This window comes from Canis aureus, chromosome 15 (genome assembly GCF_053574225.1).
Source record: "Canis aureus isolate CA01 chromosome 15, VMU_Caureus_v.1.0, whole genome shotgun sequence".
NCBI lineage: Eukaryota > Metazoa > Chordata > Mammalia > Carnivora > Canidae > Canis > Canis aureus.
Genome location: NC_135625.1, coordinates 40065111 through 40085242, shown reverse-complemented (window position 1 = coordinate 40085242; position 20132 = coordinate 40065111). Strand labels below are relative to the sequence as shown.

The window sequence follows — 20132 nt, the reverse complement described above, 5'->3', positions numbered from 1 at the left end:
GCGCCACCAGGGCTGCCCTTTTTTTTTTTTTTTTAAAGATTTTATTTATATATCTGAGGTTCTTATCTACTCTCATGATATTATAATAACATTGCTACAGTAAGGAAATTCCCTTTTTAAGAGAAAAAAAGATGGAACCATCAAGAAACACACAAACCAAACACATAAAATACAGCATAGAAATATAATGGGAATGGATGGTAACTGATTAATAGCACGTGATGGCATCTTCTGTATTTTCTGATCACCCAATAAAGGCCTAGTAGTAAGCGATTTTGAGCAGAGACTGTTTAAGAGACGTAGTAAAGGAATTTAAGAGTTGACGGTTAGAGAATGGATAAAGGTGGGAAACAATTTTATATTATTGCAAGCGTAGAATTTAAGACATTTGTAAGCGTGAACACATATCTCCTGCTAAATGAAGGCACTGATTCAGTCACATACGTGGGAAGAGTTGGCAGAATTTGATATTTAAAAAACTTCAAGGCTGAAAGATAAAAAAGTGTTAACTTTTTCCCTAGGACACCAGAAAGTCGGGACTCTAGCACCAATGTGAGTTTTACAGGGAGCCTTTATACGAGCTACACAAGCTACAGGAAATAAGAACTTCCAGCCAGGAATAACTTAAGCCCAACAGAGATGGAATCTCCCTGTTGGCGCGTGGGCTTTACAAAGAAATGGAGTGCTAAGCAGACAGAACACCAAGGCCTTTACCTCTTCTCTTATGAGTGTGAGCACGGCTGTCTTATCTGATTCACTGAGGCAGATGCCATCCAGGGGGCTCTCCCCTTCACAGGCCACAGACACGGGGGCCTTCTCCATAGAGGACTCCAACAGGCCCTGAGGGGCAAGAAGTCACACTTAGTTCAGTCTTCAGCTTCTTAACCCCAAATATTCTTCAATAACTTCCTCATTGCTCAATTGATTACAGTGATTAAAAACATATTTGAAGACAAAACAGGGGGGGGAAGCTTTCGAAAAAAAAAAAAATCAAATCCAGTTACAGCACTATCTAAAGGAAAAAGTATCCTAATGAATATGGGGCGGCGGCAGTGAGTTAACAACCATTTAAAACAGAGAGCCTGCAAAGTTTTCTTCGTATCTAAAAAGGAGAAAGTGTGATTATCACAGTGACCAGTCACCGAAGAATCACATGTATAAAAGAAAAAATGTCTCATTTTTCAGGTGTTTCTGGGGATGATGCATTCCATGTAACTTTTCCCCAAAAGAGTATCAACTTTTAAACATACTGATAACTTTGTATATCTCTTCATTCACATTGGATAGAAATGTTTCTAAAATGGACTAGTAACTTCCAGTCCTAAGGAAGTAGAAATGGCAAACATAACTGAATGCTGACTCCCTTACCCCAGAATGCTTCAGGGCCATCAGGAACTTCAGCTGCTCTGTAGTGACATTGGCCCTGGCGCATGATGCTGTCAAGTGTACAGTGTGATTGGTCCCTTTACAAAGTGGCCACATGTAAAGTCCTCTGGTATATTGTTGAACCAAGACTGAACAAAAAGGCCAAAGTCTACTTAGACCAGTAATTGTTAAACCTTTCATGTTCATTACAATTCACTCTTTCTCTAGAAAATGCTAAAAAATTCACACATAATTTTTGCATTTAGCCCAATACAGAAAACCCTACTGACAGGAGCCCACGGTCCCCCCAGAAACACTTTCTATCTTGGGGCAGATCTATCACTATAGCTAGACGCCACTCACCACAGGCAGCCTCAAACATAGCCCTGAATGACCCCCACCATCCTGGTACTAATTCTCTCGTGTAAGCTCCTCTCCGTGAGTCTAGGGTGGACCTGATGACTCACTCCTAAAGAGGCTACTTACAGTAAAAGCCATAGGTGAAATTAGTTTACAAAAAGACTCCAGCTTCCACATTGTGAGGAACTCTCTATGTAAAGGCCCATGTGCAAGGAACTGATGTCTCTGCCAACAGCCATGTGAGTTAACTTGGAAGTGGGTCCCCCCAAATTAAGTCTGGAGGTGACCACAGCTCTGGTCAGTACCTTGACTGCATGCAGCCTGTGTGCACTCAGTCAGAGGCATCCAGCAGAACTGCCCCAGGATTCCAGGGCCAGAAATGAGGACATAAGAAATGTTTCTTGTGGATAATGAATAAACTCCTGGACTTTGAGTCATCCATTAACTTCTTGTGCCATGCTTCTCCTCAAGAAGCTTTCTCATAATCTTGATTCCCACATAACTTGCCTACAGGGAGGAAAGACCCCAGGGCAAGCTGACACATTTGGTTCACTTTATCGTTAGATTTCTGATTCTAAATTAATACATTTTACAATCAGTCTTTTATATTTTTATTAGTTGATGACAGAATCCTCAAGTCAAATGAACTCCAGGAAATAGTTCCCCTATGCCTTCTCTGATTCTCAAGTTAGCAAGATTTTAGGAAATAAGCCAAAAGATTTTTCTTAGTAAGCAAAGTATCAACATTTATTCTAGAGGTTAGCATCTCATTCATTTGTTGGGGGAATAAAGGAATTGTCTGCCAATATGCTCAACAATTTAATGTGTCTGGAAGAGGCAGCATTCTGAATTGGAGCCAGGTGATCAGACTTTAGATAGGGACAGATATATATCCAGGTGAGTGGCTTCTGTAGCCTGCAGACCTCCCCAGTTACCCCCTCCACCTGGCCACATCCTCTCACCTCACAGCTCAAAATATGACAGTTTACAAAAAGACTCCAGCTTCCACATTGTGAGGAACTCTCTATGTAAAGGCCTATGTGCAAGGAACTGATGTCAGGGAATTTATGGCTGTGGCCTATTTCAGCTGCCTTTTCAAGAACCCTAGGAATTAGCTTTTCACCTTCTTTAGTTCTTTATATAGCTTATTAAACAGCATAGAAAGCCTACAGAATCTACCATCACAGAGAACTGACCTGACAACCTCATCCTGGGCTGGTTAATCTATTATGTTTAATAAAGATGCTAACCCAATCAATCAGTCTCAACCTTTCTACTAAAGGGTCCTGTTCATGTCCACTAATCCCCTTTCCTTGAACATTTCCTTTGAATGTTCCCAAAGCATTCACAGCTGAGCCAAGAAAGACCTGTCTCTAGACCATGGAACTCAATGCTGTCCTGGTTGCAACTGGCAGTGAGCATGGATGCCACCACGTACAGCTCTTCTGCTCACTGCCTTGCAGTAAGACAATTAGCACCATTACTTTCTCACAGCATGCTGAGTTCATCCCATCTTTGATCTTTTTCTTAAAAGCTTTTATTATTAATCATGAAAGACACACACACACACACACAGAGGCAGAGATACAGGCAGAGGGAGAAGCAGGCTCCATGCAAGGAGCCCTATGTGGGACTCGATCCCTGAGCCAAAGTCAGGTGTTCAACTGCTGACCAACCCAGGCATCCCCCATCTTTCATCCTCGAATCCACTGGAGTGTACCCCACCCCAGCCACTTCACTCTAACAGAGACACGCTTGGAAAAACCACATGAACTTAACTTTTAAGAAGTTTAAGACTTCCTAGAAAAATAAATTGACTTCTAATTGAAAAATGTCATAGACCAATAGCTGATAAGCAAACTGAGACTTAGTGCCCACCATTGACTGATCTCTGGACTTAGTTACTTTGGCCTGGATACGACCAACCGCCAGCAACAAGCTGCAACAGGAATGCACTTCCAAGAAACACAAGGGAGGCTTTCACAAGAGAATGCTACATTAACCAGACTTCTTTATTCAACGTTTTGAATAGTGCAGTTTCTCTATGCAATGTCTAATCCATACTCTAGGTAGTAGAAATTAATTGATTTCAGGAAGTTCCACTGGGGTTACTTTTAAAAGATCACAACATAGCAGCTGGCTCCAAAGACAAGTATTTTCTTTGTCGCTCACTCTGCACTCTTTTACTAGCAGCATCACCCCACCTGACAGTGGCCTAGTACTTTGCTGCTCCCATCTTTCATTTTACCACTTTCTTTTTTTCGTTTTTTATGTGTAAGTTCCCTTTTTAAAAAAAAATTTATTTATTTATTCATAGACACAGAGAGAAAGGCAGAGACACAGGCAGAGGGAGAGGGAGAAGCAGGCTCCATGCAGGGAGCCAGATGTGGGACTCAATCCCAGGTCTCCAGGATCACACTCCAGGCTGCAGGCGGCGCCAAACCGCTGCACCACGGGCTGCCCACCACTGACTTTCATCCTCATGACCACTCTGACGACAGCCATAGGTCCACTTATTTTATGGATGAAGAAGCTGAGAATCTGGAAGTTGAACCAGTCTGTAGTTGAACCAGTCTGTTCCCACAGCTGGGGAAGCCACCTAAATCTGCAATGGCACAGGCCAATGCTTCATCCACTCAACACAGCCTTCTTTGATCACCCCTCTTTGCTATTTTTATAGGATAAAAAAAAATACAAGAAAGTGCTCCCTTAGTACTTAGAAAACTTCAAAAGGAACTGATTTCCCCAAGTGCACAAGCAGGCTCTTTGGTAGGACAGTGTATAGTTTCAGCATCTTGTGGGTGGGGATGGCAGGCATCCCTCTCTCTCACAGATGAGGAAAGTCAGGAGAAGCCCAGGAGTGGCTGTGCTGGGTTTAGGTGACCTGGCTCCCAGAAAAGTGATGTTGTCCAGAAACAAATGTCACTAACGTGTGAGGACAATGCTGCCAAGACCCTGTGTGTTTTGTGTATGTCTTTCTTCTGCTCATGCTCCTCCTTCACCCATCTATCTTTACACTTGCTCACCCTATGTCCTCTAGGGAATCACTACGGGTCTCAGCCTAACAGTGAGCCCTGAAAACAATTTACTGGGACATGCAATCTGCACTAAAAATGAAACAGAATAAACTAATCCTACAGCTTCAACTATCCTGTGTACTAAAGGCCATCACATTTTTTAAAAAAGATATATTTATTTATTTTAGAGAGAAAAAGAGGCAAAGGAAGACAGAGAGATAGTCTTAAGCACAACCCTGAGATCCCTTAACTGACTGCACCACCCAGGTGCCTCCTGGGTGGGCTTTAATAAATTTGAGGGCCAAGGTGCCTGGCGACTCTTGGTTTCGGCTCAGGTCATGATCTGGGGACCTGCGGATCTAGCCCTATGTTAGGCTCCATGCTCAACAGGGAATCTGCTTGAGGATCTCCCTCTTCCTCTGCCCCACACCTGCTGCCTCCACTCCCTGGCTCAGGTGCACACATGTGTACTCTCTAAAATAAATAAATAAATCTTGGGGTGCCTGGGTGGCTCAGTCGATCAAGCATCTGACTTTGGCTCAGGTCATGATATCATGGTCCTGGATCAAGCCCTGAGATGGGCTCCCTGCTCAGTGGGGAGTCTGCTTGTCCCCCTGCCCCTCTCCCTGCTTGTGCTCTCTCCTCCTCAAATAAAATCCTTAAGAAAATAAACAAACAAATCTTTAAAAATAATAATAAAGCCAACCCAGGCCTTTCTTGAACTCATTCTATGTATTTACTAGAACTGCCTCCTGGAAATATGGACTTAGAAACTTGTCCCACAGATGTCTCAAAGCCATAGATCTAAAAATTCTTCTACAATTCTGCACCTCTTTCTTAATTTGCTGATTCCTGTGTCCAGTAGAATTTTCTGTGGTAGGTGCTACGGTAGTAGCAGTCAGTCATGGTCTCTACCTTTTCCAAGCTTCTAGTGTTAGAAGGAAGAAAGGGAGAACAGGAAGTGACTCAAAGGGGCAGGTTTATGGAACTGAAAGTAATTCCATATGATAAGGCAAGAGTCAGATGTGTGAGATAGAGAAGAGACAGTGGAGGCTGGAGAGAAAAGCAGAGTCCCAGTGCAGAAAGCCTTGGCCACCAGAAGAGTCTGAACTTATTCTAAAGACAAGGGAAGCCAACCAAGAAGTTTAAGCAAAGAGTAACAAGATCAGTTTTGTATTTAAAACATTACCTTGGCTTATGTCAATGGATAAGAGAACAGCCTGGAAACAGGGAGACTGGTTAGGAAACTACTGCCATATTTAAAAAGACTGTTGACAGCCATGGGCTGGAGAAGTAGTAAGCGGATTTACAGTATATGGTACCTGGATGTAGAAACCACATATTTGCTTGCGGGGAATAAGGGGGAGAGAGGGGCCCAGGGAGACCCCGGGTTTGCACGATGGATTATCAGTAGCACTGACTACTCAGATGTTCAAGGAAGAAAACTTGGGTGGCTTTCACTAACTTTCTCTCACCACCATTTCACCCCAGCCACAATGCAAGTCTCCCAAGTCACCAAATAGTAAAGGTCCTACCTGATAAATATCTCTCAGCCTCCACCCCATCCTTTGAACTATTTGTTACCCAACATGATGCTCCTTACTTAAAGCCCCACGATAGTTCCCTACTGCTTCTACCATGAATTCCCAACCTCCTGGCACCAAGTCAATAGCTCCTGATGATCTGGTCCTCATCTACTGTAGACCACCTACTCATACGGGATTACTAACACTTCCACTTCCTTATAAAGCGCCTGCTTCTCACTCTTTGCCTTTGTTCAGGCCAACTCTGCTGCTTCACTGCTTTATCTCTCAAACTCCATTCTCTCTTTACAACTAAGTTCAAATGGAGGAACCTAAGACCACACCACCTTAACCAAGTGGTCATAGTTAATTCCACCAAAAATGGGACATGCTGAAAGCCACAGTGTCACTTCTGATGGATTTGTGCTCGAGATGCACAAACTGAATTTAATCATGAGGAAACACTAGATGAACCCAAATCGAAAGATTCTACAAAACAACTTCAAAAGTGTCAGGGTCAGGAAAGACAAAGACTGAAGAACTATCATAGATCACAGGAGACTGAGAACCCAAAAACTAAATTTAACATGGGATCCTGAGCTGGATCCTGCAACCAGAAAGAGGACATTAATGGGACAACGGACAAAATTCAAAGACAGCTTCTAGCTTAGATAATAACATGGTCATTGATTTTGGTAACTGGACTGTGATTATATAAAATGTTAACATTCAGGGAACATGGGTGAAAGATTTACAGAAATTCTCTGTACTATTTTTACAAGTCTAAAAAATGTTAACATAGTTTTGCTTTTAATGAGCTCAAATTCAGCCTCCCGGACACCTGCTGTGCAGGTGGTCAGCCTTGGCTCCCACAGCCCCTGGAACACATTAAATTACAACATTCACATAGTATCACTAGTTTCCATTTTGCATCTACTACTAACGAGGTTCAAAAGAAATACAATGCAAGCCATTGGTAATTTAAAATGTTTCAGTGGCCATTTAAAAAGTAAAAGATACAAGTAAAATTAATTTTAATAATGTACTTCAGTTAACCTAAGATATCTAAAACATGAGCATCTCAACATGTAATCAGTACAAAAAGTTTGAGACATTTTATTTTCCTTTTTTGTATAAAGTCTTTAAAGACGAGTAATACTTTACACTTACGAGAGACATCTCAATTCAGACTAACTACAGGTCAGGTGCTCAGTAATCAGAAGGGCTAGTGGCTACTGGATTGGAGATCTCAGGAAAGACTATGAGCTCCTTGAGTGAAGAAACTTTTATTTATATTTCATCCCGTCACCAAAGACTAGAACTTATTTAATGAATTAACTTTGGCCTTAAATACTGAAAAAAATCCAACTGAGCCCCACATTCCCCCCGCTCCTGCCCCCCAACCCAAGTGCAGGAACTTACAGTCATGGCAGATCCATCTTTTTCCATCTTCTGGCACATCTCTTTCTCTATGCCTGCAACACAGAGAGTCATTTTTATAATTATCCCAAGAAGTCAGTTCCTGTCTTTCCTGGTAAAAGACTCTGGAAACCCCAGTGCAGGCCCGGAGTGACGTCTATGAACAAATGAACAGCATTTTCAGATTTTCAAAGGAGCACTGGCATTTTGTTTATGGGTGTGTTGTCTGTATTAAAAGTTCAAGTATTCAGAAGAAAGGGGAGTGTGCGGTTAGCCAGCCATCAACAGAATCACCATCTTCAGGTGGAAAAAATAGCGAGGCTGCCCTCTTGTGTCCGTGAAAAGTTTTGTAAAAAAGCTGTACTATAACCATGGGACTATCTATCTCAGAAAGAGAAAACCAAAGAGCGAATGTTACTTTTATTATTGGTCTGAGTGAATTTAAATTCCAGCCCAGAAGGGTACCCTCATAATTAACATAGCAGATAAAACAATAAGCTCTAAATTTCAATGCCCGAAAACTAAATTCATTCTCCTCCCCACACCCTTTCAAACTCGTCTCCAAAGGCATCAAAAAAAAAATACATATATATAAAATATATATATGTATAGGTATACATATATATGTATAGGTACATATGTATACATATACATATATACATATATATACACACATGTGCGTGCACGTGTGCACACACAATGTGATTTCTAATTGAAGGAATAGGTACTTATTAAAGAAAATCTTAAAACGTGAAAGAGCACACACAATTTTAAAGCTACATCCTCCGTGTAGCAACAACAAATTACTATTTTAGTGTACTGTCAACAGTGAATTATTTAAAACAAATGTGACCATCACTACTCTGTTTACAAACCGTCAATGGCTCCCCTTTACCTACAGAATCAAGTCTTGATTCCTCAGTTGGACCTCGTTTTTCCTACTTGTCCTGAATTCACAAAGAACTGCTTAGCATTTACCAACATAGCAGGCTCCTTCTCATCCCTGCAAGAGATTCTCATTCTCTGGGGCACATCTATGTACATATGTATCTATCCAGACCTGGTGCAAAGGTGGCTCTCCCTAGGAAACAGATCGTGATTCCCCTGATAGAGCCAGAACTTCTTGCCCACCTCCACACACCTACCACCCCTGCATGACCATAGCTTCAGCTTGCTCCCAAGACATGATCAAACACTGTAGCACTAGCTCTTTACTAACTCTGAGGATAGCACCATAGCTAACAGAACCCCAGTTCTAGAAATTTCTGTTGGAGGAATTTCCTCCTAGTGAGGAAGAATATAATCCAAAAAATATTTCCTATATCAGAGGAAAGACAAAGATGAATCATTCATAGTCCTTAACCTCAAGAACTTTATCAAAGATACCTCTTATAATAAATACATGGAACAGGAACGGTAAGGAGAAATGTGTGGGAATATAAAGTGTGGTGGAAGCCAAGTCATAGTTTTGAAAGAAACCTGAAAAAAAACGGACAGAATTTTTATAAAGATGGCAAAGAAAGGAATTTTATTTTACTTTATTTTTAAAGATTTTATTTATTTATCCATGAGAGACACAGAAAGAGAAGCAGAGACACAGGCAGAGGGAGAAGCAGGCTTTCTGCAGGGAGCCCGATGCCTGACTTGATCCCAGGACCCCAGCATCACAACCTGAGCCAAAGGCAGACACTCAACCACTAAGCCACCTAGGTGTCCTAAGAAAGATTTTAAAAGTAAGAAATAAATGCAGGTACTAGAGTACTCAGGATCATCCCTATAACTGGGGTAGAGGAGTACAGGTGGGAAAGATCTCAGAGCAGAAAGAGGCCTGGGAAGAAATGTGGAACAGTGCCTGGCACGTTTACTCTATAGATGGGAGGAGATGTGGTCAGTGAGGAGAGGCTGAGGGGAGAACTCTTGCAAAGTATGGTCTCCCACCTGCTTCCCTGGTTTGATGACATATTGTGATTTTTAAGTATAAAAGTCCCCAGATCAAATTACATTGCTGAAAAGTCTGAATTTTTAATAATATTTAAGGTAGTCAAGAACATGGTTCTAAATATTTCACAAGTTGAAGGCCACAGACATATCTTGGGACCTGGGCAAGGGCCTCAGCTCTAGAATGTTCTTACAAGTTCAACAGGAAGAAGCTTCAGCATAGGTTAAGCCTAGTTAGTCCTTAGTAGAACATCAAGGATTTTTCAGGGTATTTGTCGATTTCAGCCTACAAACAGGAAAATGGATAATATTCTAGTCGTGAAAGCAACCTCTTCCCATGTTAGCATTGTGCTTAAAAGACCATAAAACCAGACTGCCAAGGTTTGGATCCTAGTTCTACCATGTGCTAATCAAGTGACCTTGGCTAACTTACTCAACTTCTATGTCTCACCTTCCTTCTCTGAAAAATGGGGGGCGGGGGGAGAATAATACTGACCAAGGAGTCATCAGTTAATAGATGTAAAGCACTTAGCACTGTGCCTGCACATGGTAAGGCACTATACGTGTTATTATTATTTCTCTACGCTGAACAACAATCACAACATGGCTACAGGCCACTATATTTTGAGATGAAGTCACATAAAATAAGTCACAAAATTCAAGCAGCCTCATATGTCAGTGTCTCCATCCTGCCACACTCATCCCTATGGCTCTGGTATTTCGAGAAGATGCCCTCCTGCATCTCTTCTCTAGGCAAAGAAGCAAAGCACAGATCAGCAACCTGCATCTATCCTCCAAGTGACCCAATTCTCTAATCTCTTTAAACTGCCTCCTGCATTAAGCTTTCAGGCATTTCTAGGCTTATGTACATTAGAAAGATGAACATATACTTCCATACCTGCTTCTGAGGATGAAAACGCATGATTTATGGTAGACACGGGAACATTGGAACATTCAAAGTACTCCAGGTCTTCCTCTGGCTCACCTTTCACCTCGGCCCCAGCTGATTTCTGACCAGATGAAGTGGACGCCAGTTTTTCCTCATCGGTAGCGTGGCCATCCCTATTAGATATGTCTGAAATCTGGGAGATCACTGCTCCTTCATCCTAGGAAATGCAACAGATCAGATGCTACCATTTAGGAGGACCAACAGTGGGGAAAGTGACATCTGAGGAATGGGGCAAGACAGCCACCATTCCACATGGGTGTCAGATAAGACTTAATCATAGATTTTGGTACCAATCAAGGAGGAAGCTGAGGTATCTCAATTATGGAATATTATGCTTTCTAGAACCTCGCTTCTCTTATTCACACATGAGGTCTGAAAAATTAACCTTTTCTAGCCGAGATTCATAAGCAACAAGTTTAAGTGATCTAAGGCAGTGGTTTTCAAATATTTTGCTCATATAGCCCCTGAATTGTTTTTGAAATATCAATGTACCCACTGTATTTTAGGTGACATCCAAAAACTTTTCAGCATAAATATAAAAAACTTCGTAAGATATAATATCCGGTATACTTTAAAAATTGCCTAGTTCAACCTAATTACTCTAGTGATTTGATGATATTATATCATCTACTTAAAATCAACATGAACACACATTTTTAATAGTTTTAAGTCAGAAATTTGCATCATTGCTTCTACCAAGAAATTATCCTTAAAAAGAAGCACCTGTATCCTTTTAAAGTCTTTTAAAGTTCTATCATCTTTCTCAGTTAAAAAAGTTAAAAATTAAAAAAAACTTCTATGACCGTAAATCTTTAAACATTAACATTTTTTCTTCTGGACAACTAATCATCATAATTAACTAATGCACAATTTATCCTAAAATTATTACAACTTTTGATAAGTACTATCACATACAAAAGTTTCTACTAAAAAGAAGTATCAATTACATTTTGTTGTACCAATTATTTAAAACTTTTGCAGTGTCATATGTGTTATTTTCCTGAATCAAATCAAAGGTAAATTTCTCACAGAAATTTGTTGCCTGCTTTAGCAGCATTTGAAATTGGATACTTTACATATTTGTAATAGATGAAAAAATAAATCAGAGGGCAAATCTTTCTTTCTTTTTTTTAATCTTCAGCCATGTACCAAGTTTTTGGTCCAAACTGTGTAAAATAAACTTAAAATGAATTTTATTAACTAATTAATGTATTTCTGTATTCACAGTTATGCTGCAATAAAGTTTTTTAAAAGGTCTCATCACAATCAAATGGGTCTGGGTTTTTGTTTTTTTTTTGTGTGTGTTTTCCAATTCATAGTCATGGGCAAATATTTACTGCTAGAAGGAAACAAGGATCCACATGAATTTTATTCCTGTTTTTCATTTTTATAATTATCAATCAAGAAGAAGCTTAGATATTTAAGCCTATTTATACAAACAGATGAAAGAGAAAAAAAGTTTTAGAAATAGAAATGTCTCTTAATTCTTTGAATCCCTTTCCAAGTCATGTACCAAAAAATTCTATAATCAAAAGTTACTTTGGGAGGGGAGTGCTCCTGAGTGGCTCAGCCAGTTAAACATCTGACTTAGGCTCAGGTCACAGTCTCATGGTTCTGGAAGGAGCCCTGCATCTGGGCTCCCCTGCTCAGAGGTGAGTCTGTTTGTCCCACTCTGTCCCTCCTCTAAGCCTGTGCTTTCTCAAATAAATAAAAATCTTTTAAAAACATTATTTTTTAACTGAGATATAACTGACATATAACATTGGGTCAGATAATTTTTAATAGTCTATCAGGTTATAACTCAAGTTCTCCTACTTTGCTGAAAGCAATGAATTGGAAAACCATCTGACTTAAGAAATTTATTATCCAGTTATTAAAGTTAATCACTTTCTTAAAACATGCAGTATTATTTCAAATCTGCCCTTTGTTTGGTGTCCCAGACATTTCATATCCAGTGAAAATGCATCTTATTAAGATTCAGAATGACAGGAAATTTTACCTCAAAGAAGTGGGAAAAGTGTAACATGAGTGGGCACTCCTTTTCTCAGGAGCCTTCTCAGGTCACTTTAGGAAGTTGAGGGTCAAGAAATTGGTATCCTCAAAGCCAGATTACTCAGAAACCAGATTACCTGCTGGAAACTATTCATTATACCCCCCTCCCCAGGAGCACACAAACTCCAGTTTGGGGACCCCTGGTCCAAGAGACATTCTGGTGACAGGCACAGACTCACCTGAGAACATCCATCCAAAGCAAGAGACTGTGTTTCATATTTCTTCACCTTACAGCCACTCCTGGAAAGGAGAACAAAAATAAAACAAAACAAAACAAAACAAAACAGGCCATTTTGGAATCATATTAACAACTTCCAAGCTATGAGATGGAGCAGAGAAAGCAATGTGTGCAGAGAGAAGCCAAAGCATACAGCACCACGCAAGTTCTACATCTACACAGTAGAGAGGGGAACACCTTTCATGTCTCTGAATTTCCCAGGAGACAGGGCAGGCAAGGAACTATAGCTCAGCTCATTCTCTGAGAAGACCTCCTCACGTGTTTCCGTGGGATGTGTAACACCAGTACTCTGACTCTGACAGTTTCTGCTGACACACCACCAAAACTTGCAGAGGTACCTTATCACCTAGAGACATTCAGTTCATCTGATCCCTACTCACTGGCTTTGATATTCATTAGAAAAATTACCACACCGGACCAGATTCTTTAAAAAAGTTCTTTATTGCACTAAAAACCACATAAGTCTGATAAGACAGTTCCAGACCTGTGTGCTAACAGAGAAAAACTATGGTCAATGGAAAGTACAAAAATAAAAATATTTGCGTAAATGGTTATCATTCCTATTAAGCAGTAAGATGGAAAACGAATGTCATGTATTTGTGGAAAGATTGGAACTGGGGAAACCTCAAACCCCCTGTTATTTTTTAACTAGCACATAATTTATGACCCAAAGCCTAGTTCAGATTCTGTTCTGTTTTAATGAACTTAAAAATTTCCAGTAAAAAAGCCACTCTGACAAAATAAATAAATAAGTTTATAACCTTTACTTCTTCTTGGGGGGTAGGAGGGTAAGGGGAGGGGAGGAGCACATAAAGTTACCAGAATGTGCATGACCACTATCTAGTTTCTGGGTTTTTTTCCCTAATGGTCTTACTAAATGCCACCCCCTGCCACCAAACCACCAAACTGGAGTTGCCTCTAAAATGTCTCTCCTCTCCAAGTCAGCAACCTTTCCCATCAAAAAAGTCAATTGTTTCTAACAATAGCAGAGCAGTCCCTCAGACCACTGTCAGGATGATCTCGGGGCCAAGCCAGCGCTCACTGTCAGGGTGCCACATGAGGCGTGCCAAGCTGGGGAGTGCAAGCTCTTGCACCTAAGGTGGAAGGCTGATCTCCACTCCTTTAGGTACAAATTGCAAGGCTAAGCTGACTCATGAAGTGGCAAATGAAATGCAAAAATCATCCTCAGGTCAAACTCAGAAACAAGCCAACATGCTATGGAGAGATGGTCTGGGGAGAGGACTGCCAACGGTCCTGGGGATGAACAGAGACAGCAGGAGTACTTACAACAGAAAACAGAGAAATTTCACTTGTTCAGTAGTCCTGATGCACCAACAAAATTAGAGACAGAAAAGAGACAGACAGATGGAGAAAAAAAATCATGTAAAGCCTGGAATATTTTATCTGTAGTCTGGCAGATGTAAAGGCTGCAAAATTCTTTCTATGAGGTGGGATACAAATAAAAATGTCATACTCATGAATGTCATCATTGGTGAGTGAATGATTATCAGGAACCTCTCTCTAACAAAGAGTAGTAAGTAGAAACACTCAGAAATGCCTCATATTCAAATTTATAGATGAAAAGTAAACTTCTAAATATTTGTAAATATATAAAACCAACATTTCTCTACAGAGAACATTTAGTCTTAAAGGTCTCATCATCCAGATTAAAGGCAATGCATGAATACAACTACAGCTGACAATGGATCTGCTTATAACTTCTGCACATGTGTATCACTAAGAGACTTAAAATGATTTTACATAATTTATCTTATTTGATCCATAAATACCAATCATAGATAGGATGATGTCTCCACTGTAGAGAAGAATTTAAGATGCCAAAGTCCCACAAGTAACCTGCTAACAGAACCTCTAACTTTCCACTCAATTCTACTTCCACATGCATATCTCCAGTCCTTCCTGCCAACAGACGGATTTTTCTAAACAAAATCCCATAGTTACATGAAAGGTGGAGCACTCTTCTCTTACAGAAAGAACAAGAGTTTTAATTTCATAAGAGTTTTTACAAAAGTCTATAAGGTATTATTAAATCAAGAAGTGCACTCCCCAAGAACAGAACAGGAGGAAACTGCTACCACATGAGGGTGGCAGGTCTTGAGAGGGTACTTCTTAGTACTGCAAATTAGGTGTAGGAAAAACTTCCCTCCTTTTGGTCCAGACTTAATCTTATCTAACAGGACTGCCCTCACTATACAGGTTCGACATGCAACTGAAGGGAAGGCCCCCAATGACTCCCTTATCAGCCTTGCTAGCCAAAAGCACCCTGTATTTCGTACATCCCACGTTATGAAACACCAAGGCGATGACGGAGCCAACACATACTCGAAGCACCATCTAGACAGAGGTAACTAACCTCAGTCACAGAAGAGCACTGAGGACCCCCAGTCATACTTTTTAGCAACTATTTAACTGCTCATATACAATCGAAGAACAGATCAAGAACTACTACTGGCATTTCATTCACCTTAGACATTCTGGGGCTGCTGAGGAACTGGTTTCTCATGGCTCAAGTTTCTTGGTCCTGATACTTTCTACTCCTTATACTTTTCTCCCTGGTGTAATTCATTATGCCACCTAGCCTGTTCTGTCAGGACACAGTAATGCTGACTGTTATTTTCCTGACTCATCTATGGTGACGGCTGGAAATAATGGTACTTCTCATCCTCCCTTTTCACATTTCATCCTCTATGTCATTGGTCCTTCTTTATATCTCATTTTTAGTAAAACGTCACAGGGTCACAAGGGGCTATATTGTCATCAACACAAGTTCTATGAAAAGGTAACTCTGTAACAAATTTAAACTGAAACTTTACATGGAATATGGCTTGGTCACTCCGAAAACTCCAAGGACCTTGCAAAAATGGCTATAGAAGTCTCAGAAAGGGGGAGGGGGAGACAACACATAACAAAACACAAATTTAGTTAGATTTATACGACTGTTTAAAATATTGATTCTTATTGGAAATTTACTGCCTTACTGATGGAGCTAGAAGCTAAACACGGAGGGAAAGAATTCTTACCAACTTTCAGCCATAGGTCTGTTTCCCAATAAAAATCACAGCTTTCCGTTTTAAGTGAAAGACTTCTAGAAGACCTTTCCGGACCACTTTGCACATGTTACTAATACTAGATAGGTAATGGGGAGGCTTGGAATTTTTGTTTTATCCAGAGAATATGAAGATGGTGGCTAGCACTGACACTTGAATTCTGTATGTAAAGTAATTCCTGACAGCCCAGATAGGATTTCTGAAAACCATCAAATCTCTACCTAGCCTACATTTTTTTTTTTTTTTTAAAGAGGGGAAAAGTACCCAAGTGGAGGTAGGAGAGGTCAGCTGAATAAACTGAGGATTCAGAAATAAGGCAGACACCTGAAAGGGAAACCTCTGGTATTTCTGACTGTACACCAAAGTTAAGCAAAATAGTGAGGACTACCACATAAAGCTATAAGCTGTATGCCTGCCCCTGATGCACCTCAAGGGTAACTTCAGTTGGCCAAGACAAGAGCAGCCAGCTGCCGAACTCAGAGAGTACACAGAACACAACACCCACCCCCGTCGTCACTCACGTTATTAAACGCGACTTTGCCTTCTTAGGTGATTCTAAGATTTCATTAATATGATTACCGGCAGGAGAACAAAAGTCACTGCTTGCTAATGTTGTAGTTGGTTTAAAGGGATCCATGGATTCTTCAAAGTGGTAGGAGCCCTTAGAGGAGAGAAGGGGGGAGTTCTGCAGAGTGGAGTGGCCCCCAAAGGGATTGAAGTTGGGGCTATCCCACTGGCTGGGATCCAGCTTAGCAGATGCCTGGGAGGGAGGAGCACTGTCTGCAGCTGGGTCTGCAGGCTGGTCCACACCTTTGGCACCTACTGGCTTATTGATGCTATCTTTCTGTACCTTGGGAGGCAGTTTGCTACCCAGTTTCCTGCCAACTTTCCTTGGAAGGCCTTTCCTGGACTCTATATTTTCCACATCTTCTGTGAAATCAAACTCTAGTTTCAGAGGTGAATTCCTCGACTCCTCTAGCAGCTCAACTCCTGAATCGTTGGTGTCACTGCTGGGAGTGCTTGATGTTTCCTTAGTATCAGGGGGAGATTTCTGGATCCTGGCACCTTCTAGCAAAGAACTTGTGTTCCCATCCATCTCATCAGGACAGAATTGATAGGATGCCTGGGGGAGAGGCGTGCCCTCTAGGGCAATATCAGTTTCTAAGAATTCGCCGATTGTCTTCTTCCTCAGAGGGACAGGTTTGGGTTTTCTTAGCTTGCTTCTGCTGGGAACAGGCTCTGGAGAGGAGCTGCCAGCCTTTAGATCAGATTCTGTGGAAGTTTCCAGTGTAACTCCCATGGTGCCTTCTGTCATTGCCTTGTCCAGGATGGCTTCTGGTATGCTGGAGGGCGAAGCCTCCCCCGAGACCACAGTTACACAGCCATAAGCTGCCCTTGTGCCTAGAGCTGCTGGGATATTCGTGGAATTCTTGGCTTCTATTGAAAATGGCCTCACTACTGAAATTCTGCTACTATCATGTTCAGGTTCTTCTTTGAAATCCTTGACCAAGTAAGAATCAACAGCCTGCTGTGCTACCTCATTTTCTGAGGTTCTAGAACAAGTTTCAGATGAACATTTTTCAACCACTTCTGCTACCAGCTGTTCATCAACTTCTTGTGATTCTAAAACAAAACACAAAGGCCATCTATTAAAGACTTATCTTTTTGGCATGTGTAAATATTCTCTACTAGCTGAATTCACATAGACCAGCAGCAAGTTCCTCCCTCTTTGCTTTTATTAAGGTTCAGCAAGGTCAGCAGAGCAGTCTAAAAGGAAACAGCTAGTACTACACTCTAAATAAATTTTCCTATCCCATATTGTATACGTGTTTCATCTCAGTTATACAAACAATAATTATACAAAATAGAGCTATTGAAGAAAGAGCTAAATAGATCGAGAGACTATTGCAAAGCATATTAATGTGATTATTAAAATTCCTTAGGTTAAAATAACTGGTTTGGAAAAAACGTGAGATGCTGCCAGTGTAGGCAGAGGGGTCAGAACTGGCACCACAGTTTCCAGGCACTTCTTGACAGCTTCAGGGTCTGAATGTTATGCAGTAAACAGATTTTTTTTTTTTTTTTTTTTTTAGTAAACAGATTTTCATCTTTGGATGTCAAAAACTAGTATTCCCTCTTCCCTAGAATAATGTTTAAATTATTGAACCAAAATTAAATGAAAAACCCACCATGGCCTACCCGCCATGGCCTGCTCAGAGGAACTTCTCTGTAGACTTAAAAAAACCTGAAAGAACCAAATAAAAAAACTAATTTGAAAAATCAAATACAGAAATAGCTTAAAAAACAAATAGTCCTGAGGTACCTCGCTGGCTCAGTTGGTAGAACATACAACTCAGGGTCAAGCTGGGCATAGAGCTTACTCAAAAAAGAAAAATCAACTGGATTTAATAAGACTTTAAAAAAAATGAGGCTATTTAAAAACAACACATATAACAACAACAAACAAATAATCCTTATTTTACTAAGATAGGAATCATACAACAATAAAGCTATTTCTTCTTTAGCTCTGTCACTGAGCTGGGCCAGGTATTCAAAGCACTTGTGAAAAACGAAGATCCTCTTTAACTTGGGTTTTATTAGAAGAAATGCTGGAATTAGGAAGGTGTACATGAGGGTATTTCTTTAAAGCACAAACTAAGATAGTGTTTTCCTGAGTTATATACCTGAACTATAGAAGAACAGCAGCAAAAACCAAATAAATTGGTATGATCATGGTATCTTGGGATTTTAAAGGGAACTCCGTGATGCCCCTCTAACCCTAATCCTCATCCAGGATCAAAAAACTGAGCACAAGAAAAGTTTTTTAGAGCACTTGGATATATTTTCACATGACCCCTTTATGACTAGAATTAAGGCAGTGCCTTATAAACTGTTCTGCACAGATGCTTCAGACACTCTACCAATGTCCAATGTCCGTTCTGTTTCTGTTTTCAAATGTACATTTAACTGTTATTAATACTGTAGTTTTTTAAAAAAGATTTTATTTATTTATTCATGAGAGACACAGAGAGAGAGAGAAAGACAGAGACCCAGGCAGAGGGAGAAGCAGGCTCCATGCAGGGAGCCCAATGTGGGACTCGATCCCAGGACTCCAGGATCATGCCCTGGGCCGAAGGCAGGTGCTAAACCACTGAGCCACCCAAGGATCCCCAAATACGGTACTCTTTAAAAAGCTCTCAACACATGATATCTTGGATTTGCTTTAACATATTTCAAAAGAATGTCTTCTTAAAAATAGAAAGGGGTGCCTGTATGGCTTAGCGGGGTACGCACTGGACTCCTGACTTTGGCTCAGGTCATGATCTCAGGGTCATGAGATGGTGCCTCTCATCACATCGGGCTCTGTGGTGGGCATGGAGCCTGCTTCGGATTCTCTCTTCCCCTAGGTAGCTTCAGGATGAGAGCTGGTCACTGGAAAGGCCAAGCCAGGATGATGGGATTGGAACTTTCAGCCCCACCTTACCCTCACCTCAGGGGAGGAAAGAAACAGGAAGTGAAGTCTAATCACCAATAGCCAATGATTTATCAACCATGCCCATGTAATAAAACCTACATAAAAACCCCTAAACAACAGGGCCTGGGAAGCTTACAGGTTGCTGACCTCCTCAAAGTGCTGGAGAGGTGGTATACCCAGAGAGGAGAGGGCAGAGATGCTCTGCACCTTCACCCCACTTTGTCCTTTGTGCCCTGAGTTCTGAGAATCATCTAAACAAATTACCAAATCTGAAGAGGAGGGCTGTAGCAACCTGCACATTTACAGCCAGTTGGTCGGAAGTACTGAAATTGTACTGTTGCATTGCATATGCAACTGGCATTTGAATGAAGTTGGTGGGAAGGGAGGCTCAGAGTCTTGTGGGAATAAGCACTTAATTTGTGGGGCCCATGGAAACTGTGGATAGTCAGAACTAACTGAACTATTGATGCCAAGTTGGTGTTGGAGAATCTGAGAACATATAAAACAAGAAATTTGCCTTGAAACAGTGAATAATCAACAGAGATAGCCACAAAGGCACCTGAGAGTTTTTAAAATGATGCTGTTAAATACTGCAATATTATATTTTCCGTGCAAAGTTTCAAACTCATGAAGAACCACTTTACATACTTTCTATAAATTTTAAATCTGCAAAATTAAGAAATTAGACAAATTGTTAGATACTGTTAGTAACTCAACTCTGAAACACA

At 40.7% G+C, this 20132-nt stretch overlaps 1 protein-coding gene across 15 annotated transcripts in view; it reads right to left on the bottom strand.

The window, feature by feature from the left end:
• The window catches only part of TACC1 (transforming acidic coiled-coil containing protein 1), a 119828-nt gene that overhangs the window by 15817 nt on the left and 83879 nt on the right, over positions 1-20132 (bottom strand). For 5 of the 15 annotated variants that reach the window (XM_077849213.1, XM_077849224.1, XM_077849215.1 and 2 more), the window contains 6 exons: positions 16451-17552; positions 14149-14184; positions 12803-12863; positions 10521-10728; positions 7688-7740; positions 715-840 (listed from right to left, as the gene is read on the bottom strand). In XM_077849213.1, coding sequence (XP_077705339.1) covers positions 715-840; positions 7688-7740; positions 10521-10728; positions 12803-12863; positions 14149-14184; positions 16451-17552 — 1586 coding nt within the window. The remainder of the gene's footprint in view (positions 1-714; positions 841-7687; positions 7741-10520; positions 10729-12802; positions 12864-14148; positions 14185-16450; positions 17553-20132) is intronic. The other 10 variants (XM_077849217.1, XM_077849222.1, XM_077849214.1 and 7 more) reach the window with 5 other exon arrangements.